This window comes from Staurois parvus, unplaced genomic scaffold (assembly GCF_062004578.1).
Source record: "Staurois parvus isolate SC_StPar_1 unplaced genomic scaffold, SC_StPar_1.0 ptg000137l, whole genome shotgun sequence".
NCBI lineage: Eukaryota > Metazoa > Chordata > Amphibia > Anura > Ranidae > Staurois > Staurois parvus.
Genome location: NW_028317933.1, coordinates 11,951,360 through 11,964,988, shown reverse-complemented (window position 1 = coordinate 11,964,988; position 13,629 = coordinate 11,951,360). Strand labels below are relative to the sequence as shown.

Below are 13,629 nucleotides of genomic sequence, written 5' to 3'. Positions count from 1 at the left end.
GAAGTACTATTTTGGTTAAAAATGCCTAAGAAGATGTTTCCCCTTGTTTTGTCTTATGTTACAGGGGGTGTATAGAAAGGGTGGAAGACCACAACAACCCCCATCCCGGGAAAAAAAAAATGGCAAGTTTAAACCCTTCCCACTCTGTCCAAAACCAACTAAAAAGAATGTAAGCTCTAAATAATCGTTAAACATGCGGGAAGGGTTATAACAAGCGCTGCTCTTATTTATTATGATGATCTGCTACATACCACAACATGCTAAGAAACACTTTACACCGAAAAAATATAAATCCACATTTGCCGTAGATTGGTACTGGTGTCCCACACTCTTCCACAGGCCCTACAATTGTCTGAAACGTCTTGCGACATGCATTAGAAGCAGAGTCAGTGTTGATATTAATAACACACCAGATGGAGGTGTAGTGATGTTAGCGGTGAGGGGTTAGAGGGCGCCTCTTCAAGCACACAAAAAGCACAAAGCTTGTTCCTCCAACCTCAGACAAGATTAAAGCCACTGGAAATAGATCAGTGACCCTCTTCTGAGGCGAAGAGCCAGCATTTTCCATTTTTACAGCACTCAGAACAAGTCAGTTTGCAAAAGCCCCATGCCTGGTGTTTAGTAATGACTGGTGAGCACAGATGAAAGACTGGAAACAAGGGGATGGTGACATGGAGGGTGGTCAGCATGCATGTTGACCAAAAAGAATGATGATGTGCAAAGGCAGCCTTACTTCATGGGGAGCACCCAGATTACCGAAGCGTTCTATACTTTGCCAACCTACTGCTTTGTTCAGCTGCAGTCCTGAGAGAAAGAGGAAGGAGAAAGAGAGAAGCGGAGCAGTGAGACAGCTCAAAGTAGAGTTGAAGGCTGGAAATTAAGACACTCCTTGTACTAACTGCAAAGGAATCGGATGACTTTGGTGACAAGATCGGCTTCTGGTTGCTGCACTTAGAATGGACAATTCAAGAACAGATTAGCAAATAAGGATTAGGAGGCTGATATTATCTATTGCTCCAATATAAACCAGAAAACGTGTGTTTTTATCTGCACATTTCTGACAAATCTGACTTTGCAATACAAGATAAAATATACGTTGTCAATCATATTTACATAGACTTGTTACATTTTGCCGATGTTTGTATACATGTGTTTTTGTATGTGTAAGAGCAGTGTGTACAGCAAGCACTTACAAAGCATTTGCAAAGTTTTCAGCCAGCTTTGCTGAAGACTTTAAAGGATCGGTACGCCTTAACCACTTCCTGTCTGGCCCATGTACATAAACGGCTGGATGGGAGCAGTGCAGGAGCGGGTTGCCGTTCATAAACAGCGCCTGCATTTTCAAGCTGTGCGCGCTCCTTGGGAGTGAGCGGCACAGCGATCCGGTGCCTGCTGTGTCCGGAGAACACAGCGGAACACCGATCACTGTATGGGAGGTCTCGATCATGTGACCAATGATTAGCCAATCAGTGATCACATGAATAGTAGTAACCAAGATGTCACTTCCTGACATCATTGCTTACTACTAGTGAAATCTGTGAATGATCACAGAGGTCACATGGTACAAGGCTATTCACAAAAGCCTTGTACCATATGACAAACTGTGACCAATCACAGCTCTCACAGTATTTCAAGAATGCAGCCAGAGAGAAGGAGAAATGATTGCTTTTACAGCCTTTATGGGTGTAAAAGCAATCAGTGTAAAAAAAAAAAAAAAAAATCATCACCCCCCACAAGTAGTACAGTGTCACCATGGTACTGCTAGGGTGATAGCGTGTTAAAAAAAAATCTAAAAAAAAAGTAAAAATAAATGTTGAAAAATTATAATTTTTGGTTATAAACTAATTTGGGTTATTTTTTCTTTACTAAAAAGATAAATTAATACATTTTGGCCAAGATTTATGAAGAGAGATTATTTATTGGCAAAATGTTATAAGAAAAACACTTTTTTTTCCAAATTTTTGGACTTTTTCATTTATATAGCAAAAAAAAAATCCCAGTGGTGAATAAATACCACCAAAATAAAGTTTTAAATGTCTCAAAAAAATGCTAAAAAATTCATATTGTGTTGCATGACCGCGCAATTGTCAAAGTGTGATAGCGCTGAAAGCTGAAAATTGGTTTGGACAGAAAGAGGGTAAAAGTGTCTGGACTTGAAGTGGTTAAAAAAAAAAATAAAAAATCTACACAGACCATAAACATTATTCCATAATTCTAAACTAATCTAATTTTAAAAATACCCATTTATGTTCCTCCTACAAATGTAGGCCACTTGCAAGCCTCCTGCAAACGCTGCTATTGTTTACAGCTCCATCTTGTCCTCTTCTCTAGGACAGATCAGCCATGAAGACGAGTGCCTCTTGTGGTACAAGATTGAGCGCTGTCCCTCCGATCCCTGCACATACGCATTGCTATCTTCTGTCGCCGGAGATGACCCCAAGCAGCTAAAGCGCTCTTTCTCCCATTGCAGTCGCTGAGCATTTCTTCTCAGAAAAAGCACACTGCACATGTGTAGGGCTTGGAAGGAGGATGGCGCTCCCTCTTGTACTGCTAGGGGGCCGGTCCATGCTGGAGGGAGGACAGGACAGAGCTGTGACAAATATTAGAAGAATTTGGGGCAGGCTTCACTGCATACACAATTGGTCTACAGGTATGGGAGGAGCATAAAGAGATATTTTAAAATTGGATTAGTTTAACCACTTCAATACCGGGCACTTTTACTCCCTTCCTGCCCAGGCCAATTTTCAGCTTTCAACTCTGAATGACAATTGTGCGGTCATGCAACACTGTACCCATAAAAAATGTTTATACTTTTTTCATACAAATAGAGCTTTATTTTGGTGGTATTTAATCACCAATTAGGTTTTCATTTTTTGCTAAACAAAAACCCCCGAAACTTAGAAAAACAAAACAAAAAAAAACCAAAACATGTTTTTCTTTGTTTCGGTTATAAAATTTTGCAAATAAATAACCTTTCTTCATAAATTTAGGTCAAAATGTATTCTGATAAATTTATTTGGTGAAAATACCCCAAATTAATCAAATTAGTGTATATTATTTAGTCTGTAGGAAAGTTATAGAGTCTACAAACTATGGGATATATATATCTGACAATAGATCGATCCTGATGTACTGACAGCCAATCTCATTTCTTGAGGCCCGAAAATGGCAGGATAATACAAATATCCCCAAATGACCCATTTTTAGAAAATAGACAATCCAAGGTATTTGGTAAGCGGCATGACGAGTTTTTTAAGTTGTAATTTGCCACAAATTTTTGGAACTGAAGAAATTAAAAAAAAAATTAACTTTTTTTTTTTTTTTACATATTGTCACCACGCCAGTACAGCATTATCATATAACTAGTGTGGCGGTGATCAGGGACACTGACTGGTTACAGTATGTAAAAAAAAAAAAAAAAATACATTTGTTCCATAATTTTTTTACTTTTTTATTACTTTTTCTTTCTTTCTTTTTTTTTTTTTTACTATATTGTTTTTTCAACACACTGCGACCAGAACAATACAATGTTACCATAGTACAGATGAGCTGCGATTGGTCCTGTGTGTACCATGTGACTAAAGAACCAGCAAACACAAATGCTCCTGCGCTTGGGAATGGACTCGATGCAGGCTACAACCACATTAAGAATGTCCTGGAACATGCACACCTTGCTGCCCTCAAATAGACCGCGGGAATCCAAATATACTGAATGAGGAAATAAAAAACAGAGGGCGCACAGGCCTAGTGCATTACCATAAAAAATGTTTAATAAAAAATAAAGTATGTGTTGTACTCACAAACGACAATATAGTCAAAGCACATCATAAAGAACAGTTGGGTCAACACTGCGCTGAGTAACAGTCCGCAATAGGGAGTGTAGACATCCAATAGGCTGACGCGTTTCGAGGACTTGCCTGAGGGCTCTGAGGAAGAGGCAAGTCCTCGAAACGCGTCAGTCTATTGGATGTCTACACTCCCTATTGCGGACTGTTACTCAGCGCGGTGTTGACCCAGCTGTTCTTTATGATGTGCCTTGACTATATTGTCGTTTGTGAGTACAACACCTACTTTATTTTTTATGGTAATGCACTAGGCCTGTGCGCCCTCTGTACCATGTGACTGCTGTGGCCAATCACAGCTAACAACACAACTGTATACAATAGATGGCATGAAAGGAAGCCATCCACTGTATACAATAATTGTCATGTGACCTGCTGTGATTGTCCATGGACACAGCTGGTGACAGATCGTGCCATTGCACAGCACCACGGCACCTTCTGATAGGATGTTATATGGTGTCCACTCAGAAGGAGGAGCGTCCTGCCTGGCCGTCAATCTGCTATAGACTGGGTGGGAAGGTGTTAAAATGATAGAATAGTGTTCATGTACTGTACAGAGTATTTTTTTATAAATAAAAACAAACCCTTTTAAAGAGACCCTGTCGCCAGTCCATTAATTTCAACAGCATTCTTCCCATAAGATTATAATAAGGAAAGAGAGAGAGACGGCTTCTAATTGCAGTATAAAAAGATATTTAATAAGCCACAAATGGTAAAACTCACAATGTGGAAGTGATAAAATAGCCCATCAGTATAGCCGTGATCCTAGTTCTGCAGGAATCCGTCCAGTGGGGTGCTAACCGCTGTAGATGGTGGAGGGGATCCCAAGCTGCTGTGGATGGTCAGGAGTCCCAGGCACCGTCGTCCAACCGGAACCGGAGGTACCTGTAACCAGCGTGCACTGCAAGCCGGTGGAAGCTATATCTTCTTATACTGCACTTAGAAGGCACCTCTCTCTCTTTCCTTATTATGCATACAGAGTTGGCTCACTCCAGAACAGCTGCCACCTAAAGCAGTTACCAACTACAGACCTAATTGGGACTTTTGGACTGGTTACAATATACATTAGTGCGTGGATATTTCTTCTTTTTTCCCCACAAGATTATATGTGCTCTTAACATATTTTAAGCATTTTGTTTACCTGTAAAAGCTTCCCTTGAGTAAACATGCTAAAGTCCTGAGCATGGATGTGATAGCAGCAGCCCTAGCCACCAAAGGGCTCCCACTCAAACTACACTGTATAGTATACACCCCTTCACTCCTCTCCTAGCAAAAAGGTTTATGGAGAGAGATGAAGTGAGGGGCGGAGAAGCTGGGTCAGCACAGACATTAAAATAGCTACTCCCAGAAGTGGAGTGGGCTGTGACATGCATAAAGGAGGGGGCAGTGCTAGGGAATTGACTGCCTGCTTAGAAGTTCACAGGCACATTGCAAGCCAAAAAATGCATGAAAAGAAAAAAAAAAAAAACTTTAGAAACTTGATTGTTCTGCACTTTTACCTACAATGAGTTAAGTTGGTTACAGGGCCTCTGTAAAAGGAATCTGTCAGGAGAGAAATAGGAGTTGCTTTGCTGATTGACAGCAGTGGGAGCCAATGGCTCCCACTGCTGCCTCGATCTCCAGTGAGGAGAGAGCCGGGAGAGTCACTGCTTTCGGTCAGAGCACTGGATCGAGATCAGGCTTAGGTAACTATAATAGGGGGCTGGGTGAGCTGCACACAGAAGGTTTTTTTTTTACCCTAATGCAGAGAAAGCATTAAGGTAAAAAAACATTCTACCTTTAGAACCACTTTAAAAACACTGATGTTGCCCAAGCCTGAATCCACTTACTATGTCAGTCTAATGGTCAGTCTATTTTTTCACATTACCTCTTCACTGCTTTTTGGGCAAGCATGCGGTTTCCTGCAAGGAAAGTGACAATTCCAAGCATGGCCAGGTATTTAAGAGTCTGGAACATGTTCAGTTGGGTCCAGTAGACATACATCAGGCCCAGCATAGCTTGGAAGACAAAAAGTAATGATTAGCACATAAACCTATTACAGGCAACCAATCACAGCACTCAAAACACCATTAACAGTGTGGATCCATACCTGCATGTCCCAGATGGAAGACCAGAGTGCTGGGAGCAAAGTTGAAGTTGGAGATATTTACACCAATCTTTATCCACTACAATGAAAATGTGTACAAAAATATATGTCTGTTAAATGGTCTTAGTATTTATAATGGAATGTTCATTATATTGCTCGTTATGAGCTATTAATCCATTTAATTAGTACACTGTTAGTTTGCTTGGGCAGGATAATCCTTCCCACCATGTCCTGTATTTCTTTAAATGTTACACCTGTACATTCCTTTGTCCAATGCTGCAATATATATCAATACTGCGAATATGAATACATGCAATCGCTATCCTTCATAAGGAATATGCCATCACTGAAATGTCATCATAAACGGGTAAAAAGATAACTTAGAACTTAGATTTTACTGGTATCATGAGATATAACTTCAAGTTTAAATTATAGTATTACTAGGATTCACTGATTATTTCCATTACAATTCTCCAAAGTGAATCTTAATATGTGATGAAGTGCCATGCATATATTTTCTGTTTTCTGTTGAGTACTACATAATAAAATTCTGTTTTAACTAGGTAAATTTAACAAAATTGCATGTAAATGGGTCCAATTTACATTTTACAGAGCTCTCTAATGTACAATCACAGCTGAATACATCACGGACAAAGTGAGGGTGCAATGTGTTAAAAAAAAAATATATTGCTTTAAAGTGTACATCCGGTCATTACTGAAATGTAGCAAACTTCTATTTCACCTTAAGAACATGTCCTAGCATTTTTATTTATTTATTTTTCGATAAATAACCTATTACTTCCTGTGACATCATCATTAGGCTTGTTATATTCTTGTAGGAACAGATCTCCCCACAGCCCTTTCTATGGCAGGCTCTTGGGAGTAAAAGGCAGCAAGATTTTGCTGGGAAAGAAATCAATGTATGGACATGCAGTGATATAGAGAGGGGTGGTGGATAGGTGAAGTTCAATCGTCCACCAGGCAATGCTGACAACAGTGACTGAAATCTCCGTGCAGCACAGACACTTTTGTTGTAAGCTCACTACAGGAAGTAAAGGGCACAATTAATTTCTGGCAAATCAGCAGCTATTTTTGCATTGCAGAGATGTACCAAAAATTCTCTCTCTCTTTCTCTAAATATATATACAATTTATTTTTACAGTGTTAAACTGAAGCCAGGAAATGCCAGGTTCAATTCTTCAGCATCATTCCTGTGTTAGAATATTTTTGTCTTGCAGAAACTGCTTCCTATAAAGAATTAAAAGGTAACATTGCTACTTACAAGGATGAAGAGCAGGAGCAGCGGGGCCAAGACCAAAGCAGTGAAAGTGTTGGATACGACATTGGGAGGTCGCTTCTCAGGCTCCCGGAATAAGTGCTGCAGATGACAGATATTTGTTTTTAAATTAGCAAAAAATAGTAAACTACCTATTAAATCACTCGTTTTAATTAATCACCATTATGGCATCTTCAGGAAGAAACAAAATAAAGCAACAAAACCCCCCACAAACCTACTTCATACATGTAGCAATTTGGAATTATCGATTTCCAACATGGTACAACAATCCCTCTGCTGCCACTTCACACATTACCTTGTTTTTATATTGGCACTTTCCAGGCTTTTCTTACTGAATACAAAAGTGAATATCCTCCAGCTAGATAAGCTATATAAAACCTTTTTACCATTTATCCTTATAAATCTCTTTTCTCTCTCTATATATACACAGTGGGTCTGCTTATGTCATCTCAATCACACATTTTATTAGGTTATCAACTTGCGTAACAAATAAAAAAAAAAATATATATATATATATAGGTCCTCCAACTATTAACTGGTCCACATGGACTGCAGTCCTGCATAGCCTATATATTCCTAGATTGTAAGCTCGAAAGAGCAGGGCCCTCAATCCCCTCATGTTTTGCATTGTATTGGTATTGTTCTGTCACACGTTCTGTCCCACTTTGTAATGTACAGCGCTGAGCAAACTATTGGCGCTTTATAAATACTGTATAATAATAATATAATAATAATATATAAATACATGTAAAGTATAAAAAGTGTACAATTTTTTAGTACCCCAAGTTGTGGTGCTCTTTATCTTTCTCTGCACAGAACAGGTTCATGTATATTCAAGTTGCTCGGATCCATCCATGCACAAGGCAAATTGTATGTATATTTCCCAGGTCCTCAACTATGTGTAGTTCCCGGAGTCTTATGCATTTCTCTCAATCAAGGTATCTATTATAGTGTATCCACATTCTGGTCCGTGCCATTGTCATACAAGTTACCACAAATTTATGTTGATTAAATATACATGGGATGAACAAAATCTGTTATGTTGTAATCCAGGGTGTGTACCCCTGTGAAAGCCGTCCACACTCCAAACATCCAATATATGGAGTAATCAGGAACTGCTGATCCAACAACTACTAACAACTTCTGGGGGTTTTTCCCCTTAAACCCACTTCAAGCACAATGTAACTATGTCAAACATCAGATCCAAAATGATTGAAGTATACCTGTATCATCTATAAGTCATGATCCCAGGCAGTACGTACAGTATGTTTCATAAATAACATTTCTATTTCCAGTGTTTCTGGAGCTCTAGTTACCTGGATGTCTGGTTTGGGAGTGAACAGGTTCTTGCTCTGCACAGGAGTCGGAGCATCTTCCTCAGGAAACTTAATCACCACATCAGCCTGAATGAGACCAACACGCACATATATTACTAGAACATTTAGTAACATATATATTACTGGAACATTACATTTTTAACTGTTATTAACCAGTTGTAGACTTTGGGCACACTACACACACCCCCAGGGGCGGACTGACAACTCATGGGGCCCCCGGGCAATAGGGGATCATGGGGCCCGTGTCCTTGCCCAAACTCCAAAAAGTCTATGAAAAAGGTACCAGGGGCATCTCATGGGGCCCCGTACTGACCCCGGGCCCTCGGGCAGCGCCTGAGTTTCCAAATGGTCAGTCCGCCCCTGCACACCCCTCATCCAAACACTAAGCAGATGTATTAAGCTCAGCTTCGCCACCTTCCCCGCAGCCCTCTGGTCACTTCCTGACAATTTTCGGCTGTTATTTTCTTTATCACAGGAGCTGATCTTTCTGCTCCTGAGTAATCAAACCTGCAGAACTGAAATGAAGGTTAAGATGTAGCAATGTTATTACAATGTTATTAGTGCTTCTTTGTACAACCCTGGTTCACTCATAACTGATCAAAGGATTGACCTTTGACCTGCATATAAATTTTAACACAACCTTGCATGTTAAAAAAAAAACAAAAAAAAACACCTCTCTTATTTAACCCTCTGTTAATACTAATTAGCCCTAATTAACCCCTTCCTCTCCTTTTCTTAAGATTTTTTTATTTTTTATTTTGCTCCCAATTTTTTTGTTTTATTTCAAATTTGTTACATTTAAAACATCTTTGCATTTGAGTTGTTCAAACAAAACAGACGCAAAGGGGGAAAAAGTGGTTTGAGAGCTCATGGAATTCATTAAAAGAAAGCAAAAAAAACAGAAAAAACCCAGTAAGAATTAGTTTTTGTGAAAAACAAATTACAGGTCCATTAAGCTGTGGATGTGTATGGATGATTTTTGGAGAATAGCAACATTATTTACTGTTACTTTTAATCACTTCAATACCAGGCATGTTTACCCCCTTCCTGCCCAAGCCAATATTCAGCTTTCAGTGCTGTTGAAATCTGAATGACAATTGCACGGTCATGCAACACTGTACCATATTAAATTTTCTGCATTTTTTTCACACAAAAATAACTTTTTGGTGGTAATTAATCACCACTCGGTTTATGTTTTTGCCAAACAAAAAAAAACAAAAACGTGTTTTTCTTCGTTTCTGTTCTAAAATTTAGCAAATGAATTTTTCTTCAAAATTGTAGGACAAACTGTATTTGGTTATATTTCTATGGTGAAAATGACCCAAAATCAGGGTTTATAATTTTGTCTGTACTATAATATATAGTATATATATCTGAAAATCGATTAATTCCTACCCCTGATGAAGTCACATGACGTGAGGTAACGCGTAGGGTACGCCGATGACGTCAAGCCGCAAACCGGAAGTGCACATGCCGCCATTTTGGATAAGAGAATCCTGCACTTTATTCTACAGATACACAGTATAGTGAGTTTTTACCCTGCGGTATCCCAGGTGGACACTTTTAAATGTGAGTGTATTGGATTATTTTAATAAAGTTGATTTATTTGGCAATACTTCACTATATGGAGCATTTTTTTCATATGTTTGTGGAGCGTTCTGGAGATTTTAAGTGCTGACGGTGGAGAAGACCTTGGTACCAATATACCATCCCAGGTTAAAGGGAAAAGCGTAGTTTGACCTGGTATTTCGGGTCAAACTTGAAGGTGAGCGCAATACTTTGTCAGAGGTGGATGAGCACTAAGGGGTGACACAGGAGCACCGTACATGTGTATACAGTAGCGTGATCACACAGACTCACCTGGAGTACAGCGGATTTAAAGGGGTTGTTCACCATTATTTTGAAATCATAATTTTGGGACACTTATTGATGGTATATTTGGTATACGATGCACAGGAGATATACTGCACAAGCACATGTGAAGATATTGGAGTGTTAACCTCCTTAGCGGTATTCCCGAGTGTAGCTACACTCGGGCTTACCATGCGGCGTTGCTCAGGGAGTCCCTGCAGCACTTACCTTGTCCTTCGCTCCCATGATGTGTCCCCTGCAGCGTCCCCGGCCATCACCTCCGGCCGATGCCGGCATCCGGCTTCCGTGTTCCAGTCCCTGTGACATCGGGACGTACGGGCGCCGGAACCGGTGGCAAATTTGAAATTTTTAAAAAATGTAATTTTTTTTTAAAATGACTATTACATAGTAAAACATTTCTGTTTCAATGCATTTCACATACATTTTGTCCCTACTGCTTTGTCCTGTCCCCTGCCTGCATTTTGACTGTTCTTTCTGCCTGGAAACTTGGAAAAGTCCATGGCGTCCAAAAAGCGTCCCTTTACGTCAAAAGCGGTTTTAGACCGGCTAGAGAACAGCGATAGTAAATCAGAACCACTTGCAGAATTGAGTGATGATTCGTGGGGAAATTCGTCATCAGACACTGAAAACGATTTTGCGACTTTGCTCAGCGATGTGCGAATTTGCCTCTGTAATTCAAATTTCAGTGTTTTTGGTTTGATTATATTATTGAATTAAATTTATTATTATATTATTATTTTTTATGATTATTTATTAAATTATACTTCATGATTTCGTGTTTCAAATTTTATCCTACCCGGGATGTTTACTAGACTCTTGTTCGTACAGATTTCAATGAGTTATTCCTAAAAATTACAGCCTACAATAAAAAACTACATATTTCCATGCAAAAAAAGGGTACCTCTTTCAGCACAAAAAAACGAAAATAATCATACCGCCGAGGAGGTTAAAGGGACAGTCCACTATTTAGAACAGTTCATTTGATATTTGTGTACACTATTCATTTTGCACTGATATATGCAGTTTTATGGATATTCATATGTATGTGTTGATATATATTTGATGTAGCACATATTATTGTCACTAAGCACTATTTTTATTTTCACTATTCGTTTATGCATGTTGGATATTAGTAGCACAGTATTTGAGTTAAAAGTACTGCACTGCATTCTTTTGATTTACGATCAATTCCAATGTACATCAATTCCAATGATCAATCACATTTCACCCTCAAGCGTTGTCTGACCAAGCACTTTATGTGATGTCAAAATATTCAGGTGAGAGCACAACTTAGGTGTTTAGTGAAAGAGCACAGATATTGGGTTATGAAAATGATGATATTTTATATATATATATATATATATATATATATATATATATATATATATATATATATATATATATATATATATATAAATAAAAGCACAGATATTGGTTTGAGAAGATGATGTTATAACATATAAGAAGAAAATATATTTGTGATATTTTAAAAGAACTGAAGAGACTCACGGAATATTTGAAACACTGTTATGTTTTATTTAGTTTTTTCGCATATCGATTGTTTGTTGATGTTTGAGAAGCACAGCACTATTACTTATTTTGAACACGATAGTACACAATGGATGGCATGAATGAAAGCTATCCATGGTGTACAATTGCCATGTGATCTGCTGTGATTGGTTTTAGCGATCGCATGGTACCGGCAGTGGCCAGTACAATGATCAGTCATACGCTGTGTCCAGTGGACACAGTGGGTGACAGATCATGCCGCAGCATGAGGCACGTTTCGGGAAGATGTCAAGTGATGTCCATCCAGAACGGTGAATGTCCCGCCCGGCTGTCATTTGACTATAAGCCGGGTGTGAACTGGTTAAAGGTTATCTTCAGATTTAGCCAATTAACCCATTATACGTGCTGTGCAGTTACATTTCTTTGGCTAATGGTGAATTTAATTGCTTGTTCACAATATCCTTATTTGCAGCTTTTTGAATCAATTTGCTGACAATGGATAGATGCACAACAAGCAGTTTAATTCTAGCAATGAGATTTGGTTGCTTGTGTTGCCATAGGCTAATATGGCTCCCATCCCTTAAAGTAGGTCTTTCTAATCTGCAATCATGTAAACTATTTTACCCCCTTAAAATATGGGTTTCTAAAAGATGAAGGTGCAAGACCTCAGATGCTCTTGTCAATCATAGAAATTGTGTGTTTTCACTGCAGCTGGAACATGGAAAACCATTAGTAAACACCACATACCATGTTCCAAAGCATTGGATTCTCCAGGGTAGCATCTCCTACTATCAGGTACAGAGTATACGTTCCAGATGCAGAGTCAAACTCTGACTTCCTCTCAGATGGGTCCAGCTCAAACCGGTAGGTGCCCTTGGTGTCTGGCTCAGCAACAAACACAACTTCCTGGCCTGTTTTTTGGTTGTGAAGCCGAACAAATGTCTAAGGATGAAAAAAAAATATTATCTGACCCTAAAAACGTGTGAAGAGCTCAAATGAATAAACCATGACCGAAAACTGCTCAGGATACGGATACGTATGGAATCACAGTGACACAGTGCTCATATTTATAGACCATGGGTTGTACAGTAAGTTGGCTACCTTAAGGTGACTGGACACTCCCCACTAGTGCACCCTGAAATAATCCCACACACTCCAAAATACTATTTTTTTTTCTTTAAACATGCAGAGGAGTGACAAGAGGAACAAAGTTCAACATCTTTTTATCTTAAAGTGGTTCTAAAGCCTAAATATTTTTTACCTTAATGCATCCCTTGCATGAAGGTAAAAAATGTTTAGGCAAGCAAACTGAGGGGTTGACAGCAACAAAAAAAAAATGCTGGAAAGCCCAAGAGACACTAACAGACCTAGTAGTGAGAGCTCTGTTAAGGAAAGAAGGAACTCATTCCAAAAGGCGTAGGCCCTGGAAATAAGTTATCTGCTCCACCTGGCAGAGGTGGAGCATGATGTAGGATGGCCCTTGAAACGGGAGAACAAAAAAGGGATCGGATTTGCTAACAGAAGCCATGGCTGCCAGGCAGACTTTGACAACATCCATGTAGTGTTGGGAAAGGTCTTTGGTGTTTTGTTTCGGAGCAGGACACGAGGTAGGAAGGACAAGCTCAGAAGTCAACTCAGAACTACACCCAGACTACACCCTGGCTGAGTGACCTTGTAGAAGGGGAA

At 39.2% G+C, this 13,629-nt stretch overlaps 1 protein-coding gene across 2 annotated transcripts in view; it reads right to left on the bottom strand.

Moving 5' to 3' along the window:
* RPN2 (ribophorin II) overlaps positions 1-13,629 on the bottom strand; it is a 59,349-nt gene that overhangs the window by 2,104 nt on the left and 43,616 nt on the right. Inside the window, exons 12-17 of one of the 2 annotated variants that reach the window (XM_089673355.1) lie at positions 12,691-12,885; positions 8,542-8,628; positions 7,211-7,306; positions 5,932-6,007; positions 5,710-5,839; positions 734-804 (exon numbers count right to left, since the gene is read on the bottom strand). In XM_089673355.1, coding sequence (XP_089529481.1) covers positions 753-804; positions 5,710-5,839; positions 5,932-6,007; positions 7,211-7,306; positions 8,542-8,628; positions 12,691-12,885 — 636 coding nt within the window. In that variant the 3' untranslated portion in view covers positions 734-752. The remainder of the gene's footprint in view (positions 1-733; positions 805-5,709; positions 5,840-5,931; positions 6,008-7,210; positions 7,307-8,541; positions 8,629-12,690; positions 12,886-13,629) is intronic. The other variant, XM_089673356.1, reaches the window with a different exon arrangement.